The following is a 27975-nucleotide window of genomic DNA, read 5'->3' as shown; positions in this document are numbered from 1 at the left end:
CCCTGGTATGACCCACTATGTACAGATCAATTCTGTGATATTTTTATGCAAAAGGCAAAACCTGAACCTATACATGAGGAAACAAACATCAAACCAACCCAAATTTAAGGGCATCCAACAATGTCAATGTCATGAAATACAAACACTAAGGAAATACTTCAGATTAAAGGAAGCTAAAAGATTTAATAACTGATGCAAGCACATCATGTGAAACATAACTTTCCTGGAAAAACTAGTGAAATTCAAATATGGTCTGTAGATTATAAGTATCAAAGTTAGTTTCCTGATTTTGATAGTACTACAGTTAAGTAAAAGAGAATTCTACTTTTCAGGAAATACATAAAGTATTTAGGGGCAAAGAAGCATCATGTCTACAACTGACAAAAGAGGGAGAGAGAATAATTAGAGAAAGAAATGTGGTGAAATGTTAACAACTGTGGAATGTGGTTGAAAAGCAAAAGAATTCTTTGTGATATTCTTATAGCTATCCTGTTTGTCTGAAATAATGTCCAAGTTAGTTAAAAGAAGAAAATTTCTGATGTGGTACACAATCAAGAACATTTGAGGCTGCTGGTATGGACTATATGACTTGTTCAGACAAGGGAACTATGGACTATAATTTATACATTCAATGATCATGAAAACTCAGAATTCAGTTTTATCACCCCACCCCCTTCCCTACTCCCCACCCTGTCCAACAGGACAAAATATGTCTTAGAAATACATGGAACTATGTATTTACTACTTTAAATTGCTATTTTTTTTCCAATTAAGCTAATGGTAAATGTTCTGAACACTAAGTATCCCGGTATCAAAAATACCTTTCCAAATTTAAGGTGCCATAAAGAAAGGTATAAAATCATAAAAACTGATGAGACAGGACAATTGTATTCATGGCTCCCGCCAAAAGGCAAAGCCCACTCAAAGTATAGCAAGGGTTATTAACCTGAGGTCTATAAACAGCCTAGATGGAATTCAAATTTCCCCAAAAAGGATCAAAATCAAGTGACTGAAGAGAACTAAAATAGATAATTAATGTATGCATAGTAAGAAGGAAAGCAAAGTTACACGATACAGAAAAGGTAACAATGCATCCTCCTCTGTACTTGGAGTCACAGTTGCTACTTAAGAACACTAAAAATTACATATACTTGGAATAGCATAGCAACTGATTTCTTTGGTACAAATGCTTTGCTGTACTTTACCATTTTTCTAAAATGAAAATATACTATATGGGCTGTTTTCATTTTTGTTTATTTTTTTAAATGTTACTGAAATTCAAGAGAAGCCAACCAGAAAGGCTTCTCTCATCCTCTGGGTTCATGTTTTCACTGAGGAAATTCCCTCAAGACCTGAATGGTGGCAAACAATTTCTGGACGCTATGTTGTAAATAAAAAATAAAAACATAATCTGATTTTTAAAAATCCAAGTTTTTCTGATATTAAATGATTCTTGGATCATAGCTCTCTAGTCACTAAAAAAGTGGGTCTGGGAATTCCCTGCTGGTCCAGTGGTTAAGACTCCACACTCCCAATGCAGGAGGCCTGGGTTCAATGCCTGGTCAGGGAACTAAATCCCAAATGCCGCAGTGAAGAGCCTCACATCTGGCAACTAAAAAAGACCCTGCATGCCACAACTAAGACCCAGTAAGCCAAAACAGGAAAAAAAAAAAAAAAAAAGACAGCAAAATAGGCAATTAAGTAAACACAGTGCTACACAAATCTTTTCATGAAATCACCAGTTCTTGATTAGGAACATCCACCCAAAAGCTTGAACATTCACATGAAATTATACACATTCATACATGTTAAATCTAACACAGAATGAAATAACTGTGCAGGTTAATTAAATCAATTTAAATTTCAGACATGCCTATAATCATGGTTTCCCTACAAAAAGAATATTATTGGTCTTAAAAAGCTTTAACAAATAAATGTTTTAGTCAAATTCAGACTGGTTGCAGTTTTAGTAAGAATCTACAAAATTTTAAAATATTAACAAATACTTACTTTTCTAACATTTATCACTTTCACACACATCATACATTACACACGTAATTTTAGATCCAGTACTTTGCAGATAAAAGTTCAAGTTGAGCAAATTCACTTGTCTAAAGTTCAGGCTTTCTAAATTTAGGGTTAAATTAAGATGAGGGACATTAAAAGCACCTTTAAACAAAGTACATTATAAACACAAAACTACAAAGTATCAACTGAAAGCTCCTGTGCACTGGTAGGTTAATTTCAAATGCGTGCACCAGATAGCTCTGTAATACCAACAGTATAGCATCTTAAATTTACTTTAAGATCAACCATAACATCCTCACTTGGTGGTCTACAAATTTTTATCCATATTATCATCTATGAAAATTAAAAATCTCACTGCAGTTCTATCACATTACTGGCAAACTCAGACCTGCAGGACAAATTCAGCCCATGGCCTATTTTTGACTGGTAAGATAAGAATGGTTTCTGCATTTTTAAGGTTGTGTTTTAAAAAAAGGAAAGAATATATGACAAAGACCTTATGTGGCCCCAAAAGCCTAAAATATTATTTTCTATCCGACCCCCTGATATAAAAGATCACATTTTAAGTTACACTTCTCCAGCACTGAAACCACTTGTATATTTGCTGAAATGTGATACACAGGAAAAAGAGATCTGTATTTGGAAGCAAGAAAATCAAGGTCATCATTTAAGAGCTAGGTATCTTTGGTATGGTAAAGTCCCAGTCTCAGCTCCAGTTTCTTCACCTCTGATAAGAGGCATTTACAATAAAAAGATCAGTGTCTGGGGAAGGAGGGCGGTGTTACTAGACTCTCTTGAAACTTTTGTTAATGACTAAGGGTACATGATACACAAAATCTCATCCAGAACATAAAACAAAATCCTCTTTTCTCAGTAAAAGGAATATATAACTGCTCTGATTATCTACTGCTGTAAATATAACATGCTACCCCAAAATTCAGTGACTGAAAACAATAATTTACTATTACTGCTTATCGTTCTGAGGCTCAACTAGGGTCTCTCATGGGGCTGCAGTTAAGGGCTAGGTAGAATCACTTGAAGGCTTGCTTATTCACATATCTTAGCTGGGAAGACTCAAACCAGCTGGGGCTCCTAGGGCACTCCTTTCTACGGTCAACTCTCCACCATCACAGGTTCAGCATAGGTCAACCTCTTACATGGTAGTTTAGAGCTCTAAAGATGTAGAGCCCAAGAGAGAAAGGGCCAGGCAGAAGCTCAGCAACACTGCCACAGTATTTTACTCAAAAACAATCACAAAAGTCTACTCAAGTTCAAACAGAGGAGCCATGGACTCCACCTATTGTTGGGAGAAATGTTAAATACTTGGTAGATGTTTTCAAAACTACCACCACCTACTTAGTTTTGTTAAAACTTAAGAATTTTAATTATAAATGTAAGGAATGTATTCTTAAAAACCATAATCTGGTTTAAAAAGGTGAGAGTTCATAGTATTGTGTTATAAAGCTAACAAGCTGCTTCCTCTGACTACTCCATTCACTGGCTAGAAAAAGTACACTTTGTATATATATTGATTCATTTTTTTTTCAACTTAAAATCAGTTATAAATAAGAAAGATTACTTTAGTTGTCTCAGAAGCTACTACTATTAAAGACTAATCCATCACTGGCATATTCTCTTTGGAAAGAAATAATTAGGTCTTTTAAGAGATAAGGTTAACACCCACCAGTTCTCTAAGGTGACTTTCTTTAAAATACTTTGTTTTAAATCACTCACTTTATCCTGAAATTTAACATTACTATTCTACATAAGGATATGTACATATTCAATTTCTTCACAGTTGGACAGCTGCACCATAAGAATATTAACAGTAAAATGAACAAAGGTTAGCAGATACCAGGGTAAGAAGAACTCATATAAAAAATAACTTGGATGCAGTATTTCTATAAGTTAAAGCACTTCATATTTTTTTCAGAAATTTATATGAAGAACTATACAGTCTTAAAAAAATCCTTTTAACACCCTGAAAATTGTCTTAGATGACACAACAAAATGAATTCTTTCAGGGGTCAGTGCAAATTAGCTCAAATGAAACACAAACAGTATTTACATTTACCGCTAAAGTTCAAATCCATTCAGTTATATGCTAACAGCCTGTAGGATGAATCTAGCTCTGGATGCATTGTTTTTGAAAACTCCAAAATATATATTATACATATTATATTTTTTAATATAAAAATCGAGACTCTACATTCTTTAAAAAGACTATTTGATTAGACTCTTATCTGAAAACAACCAGCTGGAGCAGTCCTGATAGTCTTCTGTCAAGACACTGAGAAGGTAACTTATGTCAAAGTTTTGCATGAGGCAATCTGGGTTTATGCCCCATACATCAGTGTATTTACCAATACTGCCTGAACATAGACCATGCCTACTTCTTTAGTCTCTATAACCTAATGCTCACCATTACCTGCTGTATTAAGTAAGTACTTTATCTGCCTGACCCTAGAATGCATATAGACTCGCAACTCCTAAACAACACTGACGTTAAATACCTTCAAAAAAAATTTAAGGTTCAGTTCAAGACACAGAGGCACAGGGACACCAAACTCCAGTTTTAATATATATACTTTGTGAAAGAGCAGGAATTCTAAAGCAGAAAAGCCTACTCAACTCCAGTGAATTAACTTCCTCGACAGAATGCAAGTACCATATCAGATCTTATAAATTTTCAAGAGAATTCCCAAATTCAGATTTTTATTTGGAATTGTCTGACTTTTAAATGCTGCCTCAAAAATATAACAAAGCAGGCTGCTGCTAGTTTGATTCCTCTATGGAAATACAATCACATGTGAGCGTTTTGTACTCACAATATATGATGTTTGTATACTGACTTCATTAACATCACTGGTTCAGCAAGCATAATCTTAGTTATTATCACAAACTACTATAAGCAAACTGAATTTGGGGATAAAGGTATAGATCTAAAGGTATAGATCTACAGGTATAAGAAGCAAAACAAGAAAATAAAAGATACTGTTTTCAGAGCCTGTTCAAAACTATGTCAGAATCAACAAGGTTTGTCTTTTGTTGACTAGGGGATTTTTGTTTGGGTAAGATAACCAGGAACTTTAAAATCTAACTGGCTTTCAAGGTAGTTTAACCTTTACAGGGTTATGTACAGAACAAGTATTCCAAAATGAAGCCCAAAGAAGTAAAGTAACATGACTAAAATCTCACAGTTCTGAATTCAAATTTAGTGCTCTTTCCACTCTACCAGAATTACATCTCAACCTTGAAATTCCTGGCCCAGAAAGGCCACAAACCTGAACTCCAGGGATATCAGTGTAGAAAATTAACCTTTATCTGAGACACGGTTTGTTTTTTTGACCCTGGAAGCTTCTGGGTTAGGAGATACAAAGGACTATTTATTTCGGGATCCAGCATCAGACTAAGACCTGAAATATTTAAAGAAAAAAAAAAAAGGGAGGTTAAATATACTACACATTTTGTTTTCCAACACAGGGCACCAAAATACATTACAGTTTTTAATTCACTTAGTATGGTTTTAGTGGGGTTTGGCAATGGAGCAAGATTTCCTGGAGCCTCCCTTTCTGTATGTTTTACATTAGACCAGTCTCTTAGTTACTTTTTTGTCATTCAAAACGTCCGTTCTTTTAAAAGATGTGTAGACTTGAATTTCCCATCCCATCCAAATTTGCTGTCTTCCAAAAAGCATACAATTGAAATCTATGGAGAGCATTTCTAATTTTTCGTCTACTTCTATTATGGGTAAAACAAATATGTCAAATACATACTCTTTGCTTTATAAAGCCCTAAAGTGGACCAGGTCAATCTAACCCTATGGACTTACTACAGTGAGGGCTACAGTGTGTATATACATATATGTGTGTATATATAACCGTGCATACATACATATTTATAAGTATTTAACTGCGTGAGTTTGTGTATGTATATAATTTAAACTCAGAAACTCTTAACTTTGGACATCAATAGCAAATATCACATAACTAGTCAGTCATTAATGAAGTCCAACCTTGAGCTAATGGTTAACAATCTTCTAAATCATTTATTCAAGGCACTGAGACACAATTACTGTACACCAGGAAACGGGTAAACAAGACAGACATACTCCTGGCCCTCAAGGAGCTTCCAGTCTAGTAATGTAGAAAACATGTTACTTTTGAAAGTGGCACCTCATTATCAACATTTTAGATATGTTAAACTTGTGTAACTGTACTTCAGAGGGAACTTTTTAAGAGCTTAAGAAATAAAATGTAAACTAGGTGTTTATAATAGAAAAGATGTGTATTTCCTCAAATAGAAAAATGGCAGAACTTCCCTGGTGGTGCAGTGGTTAACAATCCGCCTGCCAATGCAGGGAACATGGGTTCGATCCCTGGTCAGGGAAGATTCTATCTACATGCCTCAGAGCAACTAAGCCCAAGTGCCACAACTACTGAGCCTGTGCTCTAGAGCCCATGAGCCACAACTACTGAAGCCCATGCACCTAGAGACCACGCTCCTCAACAAGAGAAGCCTTGGCAATGAGAAGCCTGTGCAACTCAACGAAGAGTAGCCCCCACTTGCCACAACTAAATAAAGCCTGCGCACAGCAACGAAGACCCAAGGCAGCCAATAAATTAACTGAGAAGAAAAATGGCAACTAACATTAGTTAACACCACCAACATTCCAACATCTTCCAAATCCACTTTTTGGACAATCACCACAGGAATCAGGAACCTGGCAATTTCTCCAGTTAGAAGCTTCAGCTTCTAGCTATGGGTATTACAGAAGCAACTATAGAAAGTAACGTCTGCTTAGTACACAGCTAATGTGCAAAGCCCAATGATGCAAGCTTTATGACCTAACGTTTTTTAACTATTCTGTGATTTATAGAAAATTTCTGCAACTTAAATTCATTTCTTATCAACATCCTACACCATTTAAGGAATCTTTCAAGAAAAGACCTAAGGTTTGTGACATGTCTAAGATTCTTACAGGGCTTATCTTTATAATCTCCTAATGTTTCATATAAGATAACTTATGACCATAAGTACTTAGCTTCCCATTTTTCTTTGCTCAACATTTAGAGAAAGAGTCAAGCATTATTCTAATTCTAGCCACTACTCTAGCTGTTTGACAAAGACTGAGAAAGTGAAACACCGTAGGTCTCACCTAGAAGTCTTCCCATTCCAAAATTAAATAAGCAATTCTAATAGGTACGTATCTGCTAACTTTCCCAGTAAACTAGAGACAAACTATAAGATAAGCACTTATATCATAAATTTTGAAATAAAGAAGCTGAATTATGAAAATTAGTTTTTAAAAACTACACAAAGGTGAGGCCTTTCAAAAGCTGGACAATTTATCCTAAGTACTGATAATAGGTGGCATTACTACTTACCAAAAATAGTTACAAAGTTTATGTATTTAGACATTTTCATCGCTAAATCCATTCCTAAAACAAAATTTTTAAAACATCCTACTTTTCTTCTTCCGTGTACAATAATGTGTCTACCACATAATCGACTTACAACTATGTTCATCTTATCAATGAACTCCTGAAAAGTACTGAGTTTGACTTATTTTTTTATCTAGTTCATGTCACCCACCACAACCACCACCCACACCCCTACACACAGCTCATAGATTATTACACTCTGAAACAATCAATGTTGACTGAATTAATTCTTATTGGCTAAAATCATCTATTTATTACTACTTTACTAACTAAAAGCAGTTTTTTATTCACTAACACCATGCAATCCTATGATCATATTCCTTCTGGATTTCTCAAAAGGAGGGGAGAGGATTTTCAGGATGGGTTTAAGGAAGAAAAATTAAACTACTAAAACCTAATCAATCACAGAGTTGTTTTAAGATAGGAGCAATATCGAAAACATATTCCCACCCACTCCATTTCCCACACCTGCCCCTATCCTTGTTCACTGATTCATGAAGACTCTTCCTTCTTTCAAGGAGAAAAATTAGAGATCACAAATCCAATAGAACTTGACTCTACAGACCATTTAGCAAATTCCTTCCCCCACCTCCCAATTAATTAACCGCACGAAAGAGTAGATGCCTAAAACACAGGACAGCAGCTGGCCATATTTTTAACTATAACCTTCCCAAAACTATCATGGTAATCTTAACAGTTGTAAAGAACCTTAACGCAGCATCCAATCTAGACCACTCTCCAGACGTATATTGATTCAGGATCTATATTAACATTTATAGGGCCTGGAAGGTCTGTATTTCAAAAAACAGGACATTTCATTCTAGCAACATCAGTTCTTCCAATATTTCAAAGTAATCGTATCCTTCCGACTCTCTACAAATTACATCCATTTGTTCTTGGTTATACCCTCTAGGAACTACGTACAAAATGTGTCTATCAGAATAGTGGCCAGGATTTGGGGCGGAGGATTTTTTTTTTGGGGGGGGGGGGGGGTCGGTGGCTGGCCTAAACCGCATAATCGTCCTTTCAAACATCACGTTTTCCAAAATAAGTATCTGAGGAACCAAACAGGCCATTCTTGCCACTTTGACTAACAGGAACACGCAGAAGTTACTTGCAGACATTTTTCGAGATTAATCATCTACCTATACTACTTCTTAAATATGCTTACTTACTAGACTACCAGCTTTAATAGTGGCATTAAGGGTTTTCAAAATTTAGCCTAACAGAAAAGGCTGTTCTAGAAATACGCATTACATCCGCAATAATACTACCAGGAAATAAACCTAAGGGCCTGCAACTCAGAACAGGCCTTCTCTCAGCCGCGCCCAGGAGATAAACGTTCGGTGAAGAAGAGAATTAGGATCAAAGAAAAATCCAAGGCTAGACGAAGTGTTAGGTCATACAGAGATCGAGGACGAAAGGCCAGGCCTGGTCTTCTCCAATGAGCCCAAATGTCTCGATGGGGAGACCGGCTCCGCGCGGAGCCAGCTAACCTCCCCAACCCCCAACCCACAACGATGACCACGGCTCCGTCTACCCACTCCCGAGCCCCGCCTCCGCCCGTCACCTTTCTCCACACTAACCTTTCTCCTCTCGGCTGTCGGCCGCCATTGCTCCCCTCTTGTTTCCGCTGCTGCTGCTGCTGCCGCCACCGCCGCCGCCGCCGCTTCGACGCGACTCGCGCGGGCGCCGCAGCCGCGGCAGCAGCACAGGCGCGTCCGTCAGTCCGTCCGCTGGGCTGCGCGCTTCGCACCTTAGCCTCTACCACTCACCCTTTTCGCGACTCACCCTTTCTCTCCGCTTCTTCCCTTTCTCCCCTTTCCCCTTCCCTCCTTTCACTCCTGCTTCCCGCAGCCTAGGCCCAGCCTTCCCGTTGGGGCTTGGGGACGGGAGGGGGTAAGGGGGAGGGAAGGGAAACAGATGGCGACGGCGGGCGGCGCTAAAATGGAGCCTGCTTCCTGCGTGAAACAATCCCGCTCCCGAAATGCCTTGCGCTGTTTACGCTTCGTTCCTCCCTGGGAACGTCACAGTGCGGAGAGGGGCGGGGGAACGTGACGTAACGCCTGCACGTCTCCCCGCCCCCGGAGCCCGGAAGTCCCTGGAATGAGTTTTATTTCTAGTGATTGTCTCGCGTTATTTTAGGCGCATGCGTGCTTCCAGGTGGCGTACGTTTTCTCACCTGAAGCGCTAATTAATCGACCTTCCAGCCACAAGCTAAAGATGCTTCCTGTAGCTCCGCGGGACCAGTTCTGGAAATTGGAGACTTATTTAGGACAAGTCTGGGTCAGTCCCTTTGCAACCACCACCTTCTACTCTACGTACCGGATGTACTTCATTTGGTGCTCCAGTGTTACCCAAAGGCAGCGCAAGATGCAACCAGCTGACTTGTCACAAAAGCCTACTAGTTTTGTTTTTAACTGGGGAAAGGAATTATATTGTATTTTAAAATAGCTTTGTAATTCACAGAAATTTGATTTAAACATTTATCAAGGTCCTGGAGTACACAGTTTATTTAAACAGACTATTGAGAAATTAAAACTAGAGAAGTGACCAAAATTTATTTTACATGATATGGTAAGATCTGTGAGGAAACTTGCTTAAAGTTCATTGTCCAAAGGAATGAAAATATAATTTTGCGTCACTGCTCCATAACTGAGTTTACAAGAGAAAGAAAATTTGAAGACCAAAAAAAAAAAGGTAACGTTATAGATATAAAAACAAACTAATGGCAAGTTTAGAGAAAGACAGATTTACGGTGTCTTGGCTCTTGGTTGCCCTTTTAACATAAAGAGAACAAACTGAAAGCAGTGCGAAGATTTTAAGTAGTGGGAAAACACGAATAGAGATTCGTTTGGCGTCATATGGACAGCTTGAAGGGAGAAGAGAGGAGGAAATGAATAAATATAAAACCCAGCTTTGTATCAGATGCTTAGGAATCAAGAGTCACTAGGACAGTATTCCTGCCTTTAAGGAATTTTCAATATGTATAAGGAAGAGACGACAGAAAATTACTGTGTAAAAATAATATCTAAAAATTGCATGTTCTTTCTGTGTGGCAGGTACTGTTCTGAGCACTTGACTTACACGATTGGGATGGGTGGAAGCTTTTTATATAGAAAAACTAGTAAAGTGCTCTCTGAGGAGGTGAAGTTGAGACTGATACCTAGTAAAAGGTGGAGATAAGAGTCTTCCAGGAAGAGAACAGCACACCCAAAGGCTCTAAGGGAGAAAGAGGCCTTGGTGTGGTCCAGGATCTAAGGAGAACACCAATGAGCTGCCACCCAGATAATGAGTGAGAAAGCAAGTAGCTGAGATAATGTTTGAGGGACAGGCCACATCTTATTAGTAAGGTCCTAATCAGGACCCAACCCTAAACAAAAGCAGTACAAGATCTACAGAGACACAGAATATCAAGGGTGAGCCCACTGGAGGGTGAGGATGGAAAACACCTTTGGCTTTCCACAGATCCACACCTGTAAAATAAAAATAAGCCAACACAAGTTTAAAATGATCAACACTCCTCAGAGGAAGACAACAAAATCTAAAATCTCTGAAACATATTTTTCACAATATTTAATATTAGATCAGGCCAGGGCCAGGTCCTATAGCACAGGTTGTGAGCTGGTGCCTGCTGACCTAAGAGTTTCCTTGAACCATCAGTGTTTCTGTGCTTTTACTGAAGCTTAATGCCTTTAATCAGGGCATGCACTTTCCAATAACACTTCCTCCACCATCCCTCTCAATTGCCTTACCTTTGACCAGTATTACTGATTGAAATATATATCTATTGTGTGTGGATTCAGAAAAAAAAAAAAAAAAAAAAAAGGTAGTTGTATTCGCCCCAGGAAGATTATATAGAATGAAGAATAAAGGTGACTCAGTCCAGCATCTTAGAGAAAATCAATAAAGGGAATATGCAATATGAACCTAGAACAACTTATATTAGAAAGTAGTAATCAGAGAATGCTAGGGACCTATCAAACTATGAGGCATTTTGAGCAACTGTAAAGATAAAATTGCATTGGACTGAACCATATGAAAATATGTTTAAATCCTTGAATTCATAACAGTTCAAAAAAATTCATCATTCCCCTTTGGGTGATGCTAGGGAACCAGTTCATTATTTTGAAAACTGGTAAACAAAGTGAAATCATCATTTATCCTGTCTTACAATTAGAACTGCATCTTGGGGTTACCAAGCAAGCAGCTGATGAAGGGAAGTTTCTCTTTAGGGAAGTATTCCAGCTAATATGTGGCCAGGGCAAAGCAATGATAGAAGTAGGACATCACTATTTTATAACTGTTAATGAAATAAATCGGTCAAGACAGTGGTTATTAATGGCTGCTAATTTGTATAACAGAAGGACAATCAGATGTTATGTGCCTCTGGATGGAAGTACATAATTCTATCTATGAAGTAATCTTGCTAAAAAATTAAACCTGGATCTCATCAAGACTTCCGTCAGTGGTTCTCAGCCGGGGCTGGCCCAGGGGATATTTGGCAATATTTGGAGAAATTTATGGTCGCCACAACAGAGAGTGCGCTGTTAGAATACAGTGGGTGGAGCCCAGGGATGGTTTTAAATATCCTATAAGGCACAGAAAAGCCCCCCCACCCCCAACTATAACAAAGAACTATCTGACCCAAATGTCAGTAGTGTGTGTGCTGAGAAATCCTGCTCTAGGGCACAGACGAAGCACAGGTGACTATGTTAAGCCACCCCACACAAATACTATTAGCAAAATCCAGACAACAGAAAACTCTACAGGACAAACAAGCAGGTGTCTTCAAAAATAAATTTCAATGAAGGAGGAAAGAAAAACAGATGAGTACTTGACTTATGCGTTAAAATAAAGTTACAAGAAATATAAAAAATATAAGCCAATTGTAGTACATGGATGTTATGGGTTGAATTGTGTTCCCCCAAATAATATGTTGAAGACCTAACCTGCAGTACCTCAGATTGCAACCTTATTTGGATATAGGGTTGTTTCATATGTAACTAATTAAATAAGGTTATAGTGGAGTAGGGTGAGCCCTTAATCCAATGACTGGTGTCCTTAAAAGAGATAAGAAGAGACACAGAAACAGAGGTACACAAGGAAAATTTGGCCTTGTGACAAATGGACGCAGAGGTTGGAGTGATGCATCCAAGGAATTCCAAGGATTACAGGCGAAAAACCAGAAGCCAGGAGAAGCAAATAAAAATTCTCCCCTATAGATTCCCAAAGGAATATGGCCCTATTGACATCTTTTTTAAATTTTTTCTTATTGACATCTTGATTTGAGTTCTAGCCTCCAGAACTGTGAGACAATAAATTTCTGTTGTCTTAAGCCACTCAGTTTCTGGTACTTTGTTACAGCAGCCCATGAAACTAATGCCATGGACCTTATTTAGATACTGATTTGAATACATGAATACCTTTGCACACACAGACACAATCATACACATATACATATCAGCAAACAACAATACTGAGTGAATGATTTTGAAGGAATTACTGTTAATATTTTTAGTTTAATAAGTTATGTTTAAAAAAGAATTCTTATAATGTCATGATACATACTAAAATATCTACAGACAAAATGACATGTTATCTGAGATGTGTTTCAAAATAAACTTGTATAGGGCAAGGGGATTTGGGTGGCATCATATATGAAGCATGTCAGCTCATGAGTTGAAAATGGTTATGCATTCGTGGAAAAACATATCTCTTCTCTACCTTTTTTTTTTTAAAATATATTTGATATTTTCTTTAATAATTTTAAAGGCAGAGCAAGAGAAACCAGCCAAGAAAATTAAGAAGATATCAAAATGCCATTTTCCCTAATCCATATGTATCCTCTCAGAACTAAGAAGTAATTGAAAATAATCTTTAACGTTATTAGAATTATATATTTAAACATTTGCTATTAAAATAAGGTTACGTGAGAATCAGGGTGCAACTGTTTAAAAAATTCATTTTTCATTTCAGTCATGTTAACAAAAAGGAAAAGTTATAGGGGCTATAAATGATTGAACTTGAGATTTGTTGAACATTCGAGCAAATTACTGTGTAGTTATTAAAGCAACAAGTCTTGCAGTCATAATAAGCTGGTACAAATTCTGGCTGTGCCATTCACTAGCATGAGATCTAGGGAATATTAACCTCTAATCTTTAGTGTCTTTATGAATGAAAACTTAGAAATCATTTTTAAAGAGTTGCTATAATGTTTAAAATGGTTAGAAGAGGGCAGTTAAATGTTCAGTAAGCTGGAGCTACTGTTATTTTTATTCTTTCTGCAGTTCAGCGTTGATGGATTGTTGCATCAATTGTTGTTGGTGAACTTAACCAGAAAATGTAGCACCAAATGACTCTAGGTGGATTTTTGGCTGAGCTGTCTATGGATGCATATGATTTCCTGAGTAAAGATCGGTAAACTAAAAACATACAGCCAAAAATTCTCTTTATACCTCAGGGATCATCAAAATATTATGTAAAAAATACGATACAGCTTCTAAAGGGGGAAGTTCCTTTTAAACTGACGGTAATGAATTGTGAAATGAAATTAACAGAACTTCAGGAGCAGTAAAGTGCCCAGAGCTATACATGTGGAGAGAAAAACCATGATAGACTGATTACCAGATTTCAGTTACTATTGGGTTAATATCAGAACAGAGATACTAGAGGACAAGCAAAGCTAGAGGAGGAGCAGTGGGAAGGAAATTTGGAGATCTAGCCCTTCTGGGGTAGAGATCTCATTCATACCTCGTAATACCCCAGATCTCCACCTGGGACACCAGAAAGACCACACCATAAGAATTAGGACTTTAGCCTAAGGTAAAGTCTAATCATAACCTACTCAAACGAAGACTAAAACCAAAGTCCAGGAAGATCCACAGGGGAAACAAAATGTGTAAGTTGAACCTTGCATATCACAAAGGATTTAAAAATTTGGATTACTCCTATAGAGCATAAACACACATTCTACACAAGTTCAAGGTGATTAACCTTCATATGACTGCAGCCCTAATCTGACCTCAGTTTCATGAGCCAGAACTGCCCAGGTGAGTGGTTCTAAAATTCCTGAACCACAGAAATGGTGAAAGATTATAAAGGTTGTTTTTAAGCCACTAAACTTGGGAGTGTGTTATTACATGGCACTAGGTAAGTCATACACAATGTCACATGTAAAAATCAATTGTATTTCTAAATATAGCAAAAAATAATTGAAAAATGAAATTTAAAAACATTTATAATAGCATTAAACATAAAGTACTTAGGAATACAGAAAACTATAAAACAGTATTGAGAGAAATTAAAGAAGACCGAAATAAGTGAAATGATACTCATCATGCATTGAAGGGCTCAATACTGATGTCAATTCTCCTTAAATAGATCTATAGATTCAAAGCAATCTCATTCAAAATCCCAACGGATTCTCGTAAAAGAAATTGACAAGGTGAATTTAAATTTGTAGGAAAATGAAAAGGACCTATCAAAACAATTTTGGAAAACAAGAACAATTTTGGAGGATAAAGCACTACCTGATTTCAAGACATCATAAAGCCAGAGTAATCAAGACAGTGTGGTACTTAGTAAAGTAAGACAGATAGATCAAAAAGCAATAAAGTATGATATAATCACACCTAGGCATGGAATACAGAATTAAATGTATAGGTAATTTGTGTTATATTCATATACAGTTGTGTAATGCAGCATTAAAAATGAACAAAAGCTACACATACCAACATGGTTAGATTTCAAAAACATAATGTTAAGTGAAAAAGGAGCTTTTAGATTGCTATGGTAATATTGTTTATATGTTAAGAACACACAAAAATATTCTATATTCTTTTATAGAAACAGATATAATGTATGAAAAATACAAAATTATAGACCAGAAGTGAAGTAATCTTCAATAACAATGTTTATTTCTATGAAGGGAGGAAGGAATAGAACTGAGAAGGGGTACAAAGAGGATTAAGTGCTCATCAGATATGCTTTATTTATTTAAAGACAAGAAAGACCTGAAATACACGGGAAAGCAATAACATTAGCGAGTACATGAGGTTTACATTACTGTCTTCAGTGTCTTTGAAATATTTCATTTTTAAAAATTACACGTGAAGTATTTTAGACAAATTTCTAAATGGAACTTTTATCATTGCATTATGCAGTTGTGTTTAAAATAGTTGCTCAAAGCAGTGAAGAAACTGAGCTTCCTATAGTCTTTGTCTCTTGGCCTTCTCTATTAGAGGCCTTGTTTCTACTCATTCTGAAGAGCTTGATGCAGACTTGAGAACATTTCCTATTCCTAACCAAGTGTGTGTAGGTGAGAGGAGAGCACAAGATAGGACTCTGTATCCTTTACTGCAAGGCTTATCTGGACATCCAGATGCATAAAGTCTAGCTTGCCTTCGCATCCCAGCCTCTCTCCTATCTACTGACTGCTTGAGTGCCTCTGTAAGTTACTATGTGAGCTAATGACATAGGGCCTGATTTGCTATTCCTGACACTATATTTTCCCATCTTCATCCATGCCTGGTAAGGATGAGGTGTTTTTATAAAATGACACATCAAGAAGTTTAGCATAATAACAGAATACATTATTAGGAGAGCTACAAACATTCAGCTTTAAGATGAGTAAGTTCTAGGATCTAACAGACAGCATGATGACTATGGTTAATAGTACTGTATTGTATACATGCTTGCAGTTTGCTTAGACAGCAGATCTTAAGTGTTCTCACCACACCAAAGGGGGAAAAAGAAGGTAATTATAACTATGTGAAGTGATGGATGTGTATATTAACTTGATTGTGGGAATCATTTCACAATGGACATGTATATCTCATTGTAAATCTTAAATATACACAATTTTTATTTGTCATTTATACCTCAGTAGAGCTGGGAAAAAGTAAAGTAAAAAAACAAAAACAAAAAAAAAAAGGAGAAGAGTTGTTCGTACTGTAGCTGCTCCACTCTGAAAAAAACATTTCAAGGGCAAGTGGGTGTCTCTGGGCTGACAGGAGAAAAAGAGGCCAAAGGACTCAAAATCCTGAGGAGGAGAACAGAAGGCTAGAAAACAGAGCCTGAAGGAAAGCCTTAGAGAAGGGAACTTCCTGAACCCACTTGAAATAGGTTTATAAAGATTTAAAGATACCTTGATAGGAATTTAAAATATTTAAAGGTATTCTGCACTACCTTCTAGAATCTGACTGAACTGATGTTTGGCTCCTAGTAAGGACTGGGTCTTTTCCAGTACTACACTTGCCTGAAGCTCTTCTAAGAACTTCCCAAACAAGAGGAAAGGTTACATTACCATAGTAAACACTGCTGAACTATTGAAAACAATGCAGCAGAGTCCTTGATGTAGCACTGAACTCCTGCCTGCACAATTTAGTATATTATGTAGGCTTCAAATAACTAACATTTGACTAGCACATTTACTTAGAACTTCTTTTTCACATATATTATCTCATTTAACTTCACACCCAGCTTCTGAGTTAGATCAATAAACATTTATCGTAACAGCAATTATACTTTTAACTTTAAAAATCAATAAAATAGGACTGTTTAAATATTTCAAGGTATTTTTAAATTTGGAAATGTATTAATCTTTTGATTTGAAACCAGGTACCTGAAACTTTTCTTCTACACCAAGATGTTAATGTCAAGTTTTCATTTAGCTTTCATGAGTACCACAGAAGGCAGCCTTGCATTCATTCTTTAACAGAAATTCTATTGATTCAAGTCTTTTAATAGGAAATAGATTTTCAAAATACAAGTACTTCAAAAAAAAAGAATAGAATTTTTCTCAGCTTTAAAAACAATTAGCTAATCCTGGGACAGTTAAAGAATTCTGGAATTTCAAAATTGTTCTGCTTACTTTTTAACAACGTCGATAGCTGACATTTACTGAGTACCGACTGTGATGAGTCTGTTTTGAATTCTGCCTGTGTTTTACTTCCCTTAATCCACGAAACATCCCAATAAAAACTTGTTATATTTATTTTACTGAGGAGGTAAGTTTCTTTTGAGTAAATGCTTAATCTTTCAGGGTTTTCCTTCTTTTCTCTTTTTCTTTTCTTCGTAACATCGTCACACAGGGGTGAGCTGGATCTCTCTGGCTGCCCTGAGCCATTTTTCATACACGCTATCTTGCAGGTACCTTAGAAAGGAGATCCATACCGACTGGCCAATAGGCTCCCTTCCTTGGCTTTGGTTGAGTGCAGACAACAGAAGGCACAAACAGAAGACCTGAGAGTAGAGTAAAAGTTGAACCATTTATTTTCGTGACTGCCTCCATTCAGGGATACCTGAGGTTGGCTCTGTCCTTCTATCCATGGCCCCAATTTCTAGAAGTCAACACTATCTAAACAGTTATCCTATCTGGGTTCTAGTAACTCCAACCTTTATTTGCTCATCCTGGCTTAGGGTAGTACTCTGGACTGAATTGGGTCTCCCCAAATCTCTTATGTTGAAGCCCAAACTCCCAATGTGACTGTGTTTGGAGATAGGTCCTGTAGAACCCAGGGATGGACAGATTGGCTCCAGTGTCACTCTTAGTCTCCTGCTCTTTGAGGGGGACTATAATGGGAATCCGGGCTGACAGACCTGGAGCAAGTTGAGGAGGATTCTGGGAGCTCTACAAAATCAGCAGCAAGTGCTGTGAAAGGCACGAGCCAAAAAGGTAAAGGGAACCTGAGGCACTAAGAGCCTCTCATGACCTGCTTAGGGCTGGCCCAGTGAAGATAAAAGACCTAGAAACTCCTGTTTCCACAGAGTTAAAATCTGTCAAGCAGGAAGAACCCAGGGTTTGAAACCATCTCAGTCCTCCAGGTCTGAGAAGTCCAAGGAATGTGCCTGATGGTTCTCTACTTTCTGATTCTTTAAAGAATGCTGCTTTTGTTCACTTCTCCCTATATGAATGGGTACAAACTTAGTTCTCTCCAGCAGCTGGAAGACATTCCTCCTATACTTTTTCCTTCTTGGCCCAAGAAAGTACCCACAAGGCGGGAGGACCTGGTTTCTCGGGTGCTGGGGACAGTCAGATCACTGCTTGAACTCTGCTTTGAGTAAGGATGGTAAATATCCTGTCTGCGTGGCTTTCCCTTTCCCTCTCTTCTCCTATTCCTATGTCAGATTGCTCTGATTATCACAGAATTTTATTGAGCCCAGCTGCAGCTGCCTAGCCATCTGGACGCTGTCTGCTGCATAGTCATGTGATATGCTGGGGGGTGGAGCCTGTTTGTCTCCCCTGCTCTACAGGATGTTGTCATGGGAATCAGGGAAAAGAAGGTGGTGAGCTGACCCTTGTCTCTCTCTCCACCTCCCACTCTTCCACATTCTCCATCCCTGTGTCTCTTTCATTCAAAAGGAAGGAAGAGGCATTAAGGGATGGAGGAGACTGTGTTACTTATCCATTTCTGAATAAATATTTGTTACTCCTTAAAAAAAAAATGGGAAAAGGATATACAGTGTTGGGAAAACTGGATATCCACATACAAAATAATGAAACTGGACCCCTCTCTCACACAATACACAAAAATCAACTCAAAATAGATTGAAGATTCGAACGTAAGACCTGAACCATAAAACTCCTAGCAGAAAGCATAGGGAGTAAGCTTCTTGACATTGGTCTTGACAATGATTTTTTTGATTTGGCAACTAAAACAAAAATAAACAAACAGGACTACATTAAACAGCAAAGGAGACCATCAACAAAATGAAAGGTAACCTATGAATGGGAGAATCATATATCGAATAAGGGGTTACTATTCAAAATATATTTTAAAAACTCACAAAAGTCAATAGCAAAAAAACTCAAACAATCCAATTAAAAATAAAGGAAATGAACAGACATTTTTCCAAAAGAGGATATACAAAGGGCCACAGGTACATGAAAACAACTCACCATCACTAATCACCAGGAAAAAGCAAGTCAAAACCACAATGAGATACCTCAACTCCATTACAGTGACTATTATCAAAAAGACAAGAAATATCTTGTGTTAGAGAGGATGTGGAGAAAAGGGAACCCTGGTGCACTGGTGGTGCAGTCATTATGCAAAAGAGGAGGGAGGGTCCTCAAACAATTAAAAATAGGACTATCACATAATCCAGCAATTCCACTTCTGGGTATTTATCCAAAGAAACAAAAATACTATCGTTAAAAGATACCTGCATCCCTATGTTCATTGCAGCGTTATTTACAATAGCCAAAACATGGAAACAACTGTCCATTAATGAATGAATAGACAAAGAAAATGTGATGTAAAAAAAAAGGAATTTTGCCATTTGCAACAACATGGATGGACCTTGAGGGCATTATGCTAAGTGAAATAAGTCATATAGAGAAAGACAAATACCGTAAGATCTCACTTACATGTGAAATCTTAAAAAAAAAACCCAAACCAAAACCAAGCAAAGAAACTGAGGTCATGGATATGAGGTAGGAGGGTGTGGAGTGGACAAAATGGGTGAAGGGGGTCAAAAAAGTACAAACTTCCAGTTATAAAAGGAGTAAGTCATGGGGATGTAAAGTATAGTGTGATGACTATAGTTAATAATACTGTATTTATATTTAAAAGTTGCTGGGAGGGCAAAGTTTAAAAGTTTTCATCACAAGAAAAAAAATTTGTAACTATATGTGGTAATAGATGTTAACCAAACTTATTATTGTGACAAATTTTTCACAATACATACATATATCAAATCATAATGCTGTACATCTAAAACTAATACAATGTTATATGTCAATTATGCCTCAATCAAAAAAAAAAAAAAAAAAAAACAGTAATGCAGGCAGAAGTGGAGAGAAACAGAAAGAGAAGCCAGAGGCCATGAATTTTAAAAAGGCATAGGGTCAAGAGCAGAAGACCACAGTACGCTATTAGTGGCATAAAGGGCGAAAGTGAATCAAAGCTAACTCGCTGTAATGACGAAGAAGGAAATAAGAGAAGGATATAGGAAATTCCCACTTCTGAGACACATTGGCTAGCGTTGTTATTGGGTCAGTAAAACTTGTGAAACAATTAGAGCTATTTTTGTGTCCTAAGTTATCTTCCAGTTGTTTATTTTTTGTGGCACTTGCCTAAAAGACTGTGAATTAGGAAACTCGCTGCTCCCTACAAGGAGTCAACGTGCTTCCCAACTGTGACGTTTTCTTTCTACTTTTCTTTAATAGAACGTAATTTTAATCAATGTTAGATAAGTGTGTACACCTTGCAGAAGGGAAAACTATGTATTTATTTGTGTGTTTACTTTTTTAAGATATCATCAGGCAACTACTGCTTCTGATGACCACTGCCTACTCTGTAGTCCCATGACGCTTGCTGTTCTCATCGTGGTTACTTGTGAACATGGCTATCCAAACTGCTACCTAGCTATCCAAACTCACAGTCATCTCTTAGAAATAACTTATCCTTAAAAGTGCCAAAAATAATTTAAAAAATTATAGAAGAAGCAATTGCATTGTTATCAATTGTGTTATACCTAGTTTGAAGGAACTTATCTTCTAGTACAGCAGAAGCAACAGAGAGTAGAGAAAAGGGGAGCTTTTAATTGGTGATGAGCTGGTAGATATTTAACAACCAGTCCTTCAGGAGGAAAACCATCTCTGTAGTGTTTGCCAATTTCTATTGCATAAATACTTCCATCGCGACCTATTTCAAGCTACCAAGGTGACATCACATCACTGAACAAAGTTGAGAACTGTGCAGTAACACACAATTATATAGTATTTTCATCACACAGATGCAATAGATGTAAATGTAAATAAACTCAAGAACAAAGTATTAAAATTTAGCTGAATTAGAAAGTGGTGAGTTTTGAAATTTATTACTTTTGTTTTTAATGTAATTTACTTAACTAAAACTTCATATAATCTAATTTTTAATAATCCCTGTGTTTAACAACCAGCTTACAAAATTTCTGAAAATCTCACAATTGGCTCTCATAAGTCATTATAAGCCAGTTCTAGCAAACCACTGCCCTCAGATACACAGCTCCCAGTGGCCATATCTGTATAATATCATTTTCTCTCCTGGCCACAGCTGATGAGAGTAATGCAGAATTTAGAAGTGAATTAAGACGGAGAATCATTTTTTGTGTGTGACTGAAGCTATAACCAACATGTGAATATTTGAGCTAATCACTTTTAGACCATAATGTGGACTGAGTAGCAGATAAGATGGATCTTCCAGTAAAGAAGAAGAAATGCAAAGAGAAAGCAGAAAAGGAAAACACCCATCTTGGTTGTCTTACACCATTCTAGTTTTCAGCTGCAGTTCTTTCTGAGACTTAGATGCATTTTATCCTTGGATTTGGACACATAACCTTACCTTCTGTGAAATTAAACAAGGAGGCCATGAGATGGCTCTAATGCCATGGCGGCTGATGTAAGCAAACCAAAACCTAAGCCTGTAAATGCCTCAAGGTTATGAAATCAAACCACCAGGGACAACCCATTACAAACAGCCAACTAGGCTTAAGCTATAGTCAGTCAAATATTTTCCTTTGCTTCTACGCTTTCTTTTTTTTTTTTTTTTTTTGGCACACGGGCTTAGTTGCTCCGCGGCATGTGGGATCTTCCTGGAGCTGGGATCGAACCCGTGACCTCTGCATTGGCAGGCGGATTCTTAACCACTGCGCCACCTAGGAAGCCCTACGCTTTCTTATATAAAGTTTTTCCCCTGACTCTTATCAGCAGAGTACTCCTAACTACTTCCAGTTTGAATCCATTTTTGCTCAAATAAATTCAGAAATTTTAATATGCCTCAGTTTATCTTTTAACACTGGTGACAATGCAAAATGGTACAGCCATTGGAAGGCAGTTTGGCTATTTCTTACAAAATTAAACAAAGTCTTATTATAAGACCCAGCAATCATCCTTCTTGGTTTTTACCCAAAGGAGTTGAGAATTTATGCCCACAGAAAAACCTGCACATGGATGTTTATAGTAGCTTTATTCATAATTGCCAAAGTTTGAAAACAACCAAGATATTCCTCAGTAAGTAAATGAATAAACTGTGGTACATCCAGACAATGGACTGTTAATCAGCACTATAAAGAGATGAGCTATTAAGCATGAAAAGATGTGGAGGAATCTTGCATCTTAGTGAAAGAAGCTAATCCAAAAAGGCTACATACTGTATGACCCCAAATACCTTCTGGGAAAGAAAACTACGGAAGCAGTAAAAAGATCAGTGGTTGTCAGGGGCTGAAGGTGGGGAAAGGAGGAAAAGGTGGATCACAGAGGATTTTTAGGGCAGTGAAACTACTCTGTATGAAATTATAACGATAGATACATGTCATTATCCATTTGTCCAAACTCAAAAAATGTACAACACCAAAGACTTACCTAAGATAAACTATGGACTTTGGGTGATTATGATGCGTCAATATAGGTTCATCGATTATAACAAATGTACCACTCTGGTGGGGAATGCTGATAATGGGAAAGCTTATGCATGTGTGTGGGCAAGGGTTATAAGGGAAATCTCTGTACCTTCCTCTCAATTTCGCTATGAACCTAAAAACTACTCTAAAAAAATAATAAAGCCTTAAAGTCATTAGGACACTTTTTACTTGGGTTGTTTGGACTTAAATTGTGCCAGACTTTCTGAAACAGCTTTCAGACCAAATTTCCAGGAACATTTTAGAAATTTTGTGGGCTAACTGGAACACAGATGTGCAGCCCTACTTCTGTAAATGTGTGACTAGGAAGTCAACACAAGCTGTGTTCCTATACATCAGTGCTTCCATCTAAACTGATTCATTTAACCAGAACAACCAGTTCATATGTCAGTGCAAGCAGAGAAAGGTGTGATAAAAAGAGAAAAAGAATGAAAGGCATTTAAAAGTTGAGTAGTTAAAATTACACTTAGTTAATCATTGCATTTGTTTTTCAAGGGCTACAATCTTTTGGAGAAAGAAAAACAAGGCAGAAATTAATTTGTGCAGGATTTCTGTAAAGAATCTAGTCTATCTTCCTTATCTCCATCTTAAGCCTTAATTTTATCGAAAACTTAAGTAGCCAAATCAACTTCCTCAACTTCCTCCCCTTCTTGCCTCCTAGGGTTTTTTCCCCACAAGTATTTATTGTACTTCTATTACATGGCAGATACGGCCTAAGACATTGTTTTTTATACCAAAATAAGGAGTCTGAACTTCACCTTCTTGATCTGGAGTTCTCAAAGTATACTGTGCATAAGATTCATAAGGAAAATTTATTGAAAAAGTAGATTCCTGGTCTTGAACTCAGAAATCAGATTCAGGGGCTTGTTATAAGCCTGGGAACCTACTATTTTAACAGGCATCTTGAGTGACTGGAGGAATAACATGATTGGATCATTTTAATATGATAACTCTATCAAATTCTCTATGCATCTAGTAAGTTGATTTGTGATGAGCCTGGCTGCAAATTTTTCTCTGTCTTTAAGAACTCTGGAATCAGGCTCTCTACTCTAATCCAGACTCTGCCACTTAGGATCTATTGATCAAATTAACCCCTTTCTGCTCTATGTCCTAGTCTGAGGGTATGTGGAAATCAGAATACCTGCCTCAAAGAGTTACCTTGCAGATTTAGCAAGTAAAGCATGTATGGCATCTGGTACACAGCAGTAAGCACTTAAAAAACAGAAGTCATTATCATTGTCATTGTTATTGATAGTAGGCTTACCACAGCTTTATTTTTTAAGAGGGAAGAAGGGTAGGACATACAGTTTTTGGCCCTGTAAGTAGTTGGGCTCCTGGGGCATGACTAGACAGATGATTGCTTCAAAAGAGAAAAGGGTTCTGACTGATTCTATTATCTAGAAAGAAGGCAGAGATGATTGTGTTAGCAATAATCATTTGTTTTTACACTTTTCATGTATTTACTCATTAAATCCCTGGATGGTATGTTCTACCATTATTGCTGCTCTGAAATTTTCTTCTCGTTTAATTTAAAAGAACCAAAATTATACCTTGCCCAGAGAAGGAAATACCATCTGCTCTTGACACACATCTAAAAAGATATCATTAACAGAGATAAGGAATATAAAGGAAGAATCAGGATTGTAAAGAAGGTAAGTTCAGTTTGGATCGATTTCTTCGCTACTTACATACACCTAGGGTCTTATATTCTTAAATGCTAAATTTAGTTGCATACATTATCTTATTGATTCTTCATAATCACCCTATGAGGACAGTACAAATGCAGAACATATGGGTGTATCCTCAGGTTTACAAAAGTGCAAGTGAAAATACGATGACTTAGAGAAGTCTTGCGGAATGGAAGTGGAAAAAATCATTTAAAATTGAAATTGACTCTTCTGCTTTTATCTTCTGTTAAAAGATAAACTGAGGCATATTAAACATTTTAAGAGTTTGTTTCAGCAAAAATCAATTCAAATCAGGCAGTGCCAACCTAGAAGTAGTTAGGAGCACTGCACCCACATGAGCAGAGGGAAAGACTTACAGAGAAAGCTGAGTGCAAAGTAAGGAAATTACTGATTGACTATAGCTTAAGGCCTAATTGGCTATTTGTGACTGACTGTCCTTAGGTTTTCATTTGGTAAACTTGGCATTTATTGGCTTAGGTTTTGGTTTGCTTACATACACTGACAGGGAATTTAGAGCCACCTCACTCTAGTGGCCTCCTTGTTTAATTAATTTAACACAACTAAGAAAACAAGCAGAAAACCACTAGATTAATTGTTCAGAAAAAAAATCAAACCTACCCTCCCACCTTGCCTCTCTTTCCCAAGAATTAGCTGAGCAACAGAAACACAGGGGAGTGCAGGATTTGTACCATTTATGTGGATTTGAGCCAATTTGGTTTGAACAATATAGGACAGACTACTTTAGTTGATAACTGGATTACACTTAAAAACAAATGCTTTTGAGGGAAACTGGGTAGTATAGCAACAGAATAGTGGCTTAGCTGAAGAGCAGAATGGAAATCTTTCTAAGTGCTGTGTTAAAACATCATTTTTAATTTTCTCTACCACCACGTTGAAATACATGTGTTCAGTTAGCTCTTAAAAATATAGAGGCCCTTTAAGAAAACAGTTTTTGACATAAATGATTGTTATAAATCAGCGAAAATTTGAACCAGTAAAAACAGTTACAGAATTTACTCCTATATCATTAAATATTAATTTTGACCATGTGATTTTTAAATTAATGTGCCGTATTCCATCGTATGAATGAGCTATTGGCAATGGTTCATTTGCACACCGTTCTATCTAGCTCAAGCAGGAAGGAATTTATTACCGCGTATTAGATGGCTTAAACTCTTTGTAATGACAGGCGCTAAGGAGCTTCCGGGAACGACTTCCACTCTCCAGAGTCACACCGCCGCCGACCCTCACTCCTGAAGCAGCAGTGCCACTAGGAAGTCATCAAACCACGAGGTTGCGGCAGATAGAACAATACAGGCTCTGCCTGGCTTCACAGCATCAAAACCAGCCTCTGCTACTGTCCCGTGTCCACGGATCTCTTGTTCCTGAGTGGTGGAACCCAAACCCATCCGCAACCCTAACAGCTGGGGCATCTGGGAAATGTAGTTTTTACTTTCCAACCTCAAAGGCACAGAAAGAATACTAGAAGCAGATTGGAATGCGAGTAGAACATTGTTATAATTTACCTAAACATTCCTTAAATTTTAGATTTTTAGGTTACATATTTTTAGGTTACATATTTTTCTGTGTGATAAATAAATAAAATAAATTCCTAGAAGTGGAATCTCAAATAGTATGAATACTTCTCAAGTTTTAAAAAATTATTTAAAAATTCCCCTCTTGAAAACTTATACCAATTTATATTTTTTCCAGCCGTCCTGTGCCATATTGTCAATCATGATTAATGCATTTGCTTATATTTTTTAAAAAGGAAAATGACACATCATTAAAAAACTTCATTTCTTTTGCTAGTAAGTTTGAATGCTTCCTTAGACTACCCATTTCCTCAGTGTTTCTCAGCAATGCATTCATACATTATCTCAAATGATGGGAAACAACATTTGTTTTATTCATCCGTATACTATTATTATTAGTTAAATAACTTTAAGATCTAGTGACCCCTTACTAGGGCCCTGTGTTGGTAGGTAAACCATCCTCTTTAGGTCTTCCAAGTAAATACCAAGGAAACTTGCTTCTTTTACTGTCTCTAAAATTAAACTTAATTAAAGCCTGTAGGCCATAACTTAGACGTAGGATTATGTAACTTCATTATGATGCAACCACTTTAATTTAGGTACAAATACTAGACTTGAATTGTAAGCATCTGAATAGCTATCAGTATAATTTTATGAAATCTGTGGGTTACATATGCATGGGTCCAGGCTCTGATTTTCTTGCAATTCACAGTAAGAACCATGGAAGGAAAGTTGCTCTGTGAAGAAGAGCTCTGTTGCTCAGGGAGTTCTGAAAGGTCCAAACATAGAGTTGTCATTCCATCTGCTAGAATCCATTGACAGAGTCGCTAGCCCTCCCTGATTTAATGTGTCTCAGTGAATTCCCAGGGAATCCTTGGGCTGTCAGGACAACAGTTCCCACATCATTTTCTTCTAGTTGGCAGCATGTACAGCATCTACTCTGAAATGGTAAGAGACTGATTGATCAATTGATTGATTGATTGATTGATTTTCCACTATTATTGAGGTTAAGGATCCTCTCTTTTCTTCCCAAAATAAGCATAGGGAGATTTAGAGCAGGTGTTAAAGACAAGGCTTGTTTTATTCATATTTAGTGATTTAGAGGGGAAAGAACTTGTTCTAAATTCACCTTTAAAACTAGAATCTTAATTTTTCACCAGATTAAGACAAGACCCCATACATATGTATTATACTTAAACAGCTATATTTAAAAGCTGTTTATCACAAAAGCATTAACTGTCATTACTCTCCATCTAGTGGCAAGATAGGTTAATTAAAAGCAAGAAATGCTGACACTCTGAGTGCTAGAGCCAAATATTTAAAAATAGAACAGTAAATATTACAGCATTGAATAAACCTCACAACTGTTCTGTTAAATTTTGATATAAATAAAAACTGTATGTAAAATGATCCATGATTATAATTTGATATTGTGTCAGGTCATCTCATTTGGAAATGAAGACCCTTGCTGGATGATAAACAGAATATTCATAACCACAGGCCTTTTCTTGAAAGCCTTTCTTCTTAACATTTTAAGATCTTAGAAAATCTCATTATTTTTAAGAAAATGCCAAATTATATTTTAATTGTTGCAAGGAGAAGATTTAGAAAATATGTTGCCAAGCAATTTAGAGCAAATCAAAATCAGAATTGGGTCACTGGGCAGGATATTTTTGGCACAAGAATTTTGTAATCTGGGGCTATTAGTCAGGATACATTCGTACATATAACTAGCAAAGATAGCTGATAGTCCCAAATTAAGCTCACATTCAGTATTGAGCCCATATGGGGTAGTTGCAATGGGCATCTATCTTCTCCAATGTGTTTAACATTCATGACACCTGGTTAGTAAATCATTTGGGTAATACTCCAGAT

General features: G+C 37.0%; 1 protein-coding gene across 5 annotated transcripts in view; it reads right to left on the bottom strand.

Annotated features, from left to right (window-relative positions):
• Positions 1-25925, bottom strand: part of LOC130848116 (YTH domain-containing protein 1) — a 50071-nt gene extending 24146 nt beyond the window's left edge. For 4 of the 5 annotated variants that reach the window (XM_057726073.1, XM_057726074.1, XM_057726075.1 and 1 more), the window contains exon 1: positions 9059-9456. In XM_057726073.1, coding sequence (XP_057582056.1) covers positions 9059-9086 — 28 coding nt within the window. In that variant the 5' untranslated portion in view covers positions 9087-9456. Of the gene's footprint in view, positions 1-9058; positions 9457-25718 lie in introns of those variants that run through there. The other variant, XM_057726077.1, reaches the window with a different exon arrangement.
• Between the last annotated feature and the right edge of the window lie 2050 nt (positions 25926-27975).

Source organism: Hippopotamus amphibius, chromosome 3 (assembly GCF_030028045.1).
Source record: "Hippopotamus amphibius kiboko isolate mHipAmp2 chromosome 3, mHipAmp2.hap2, whole genome shotgun sequence".
Taxonomy (NCBI): Eukaryota; Metazoa; Chordata; class Mammalia; order Artiodactyla; family Hippopotamidae; genus Hippopotamus; species Hippopotamus amphibius.
The sequence above is the reverse complement of the archived record's forward strand: the minus strand, read 5'-3'. Positions and strand labels throughout refer to the sequence as shown.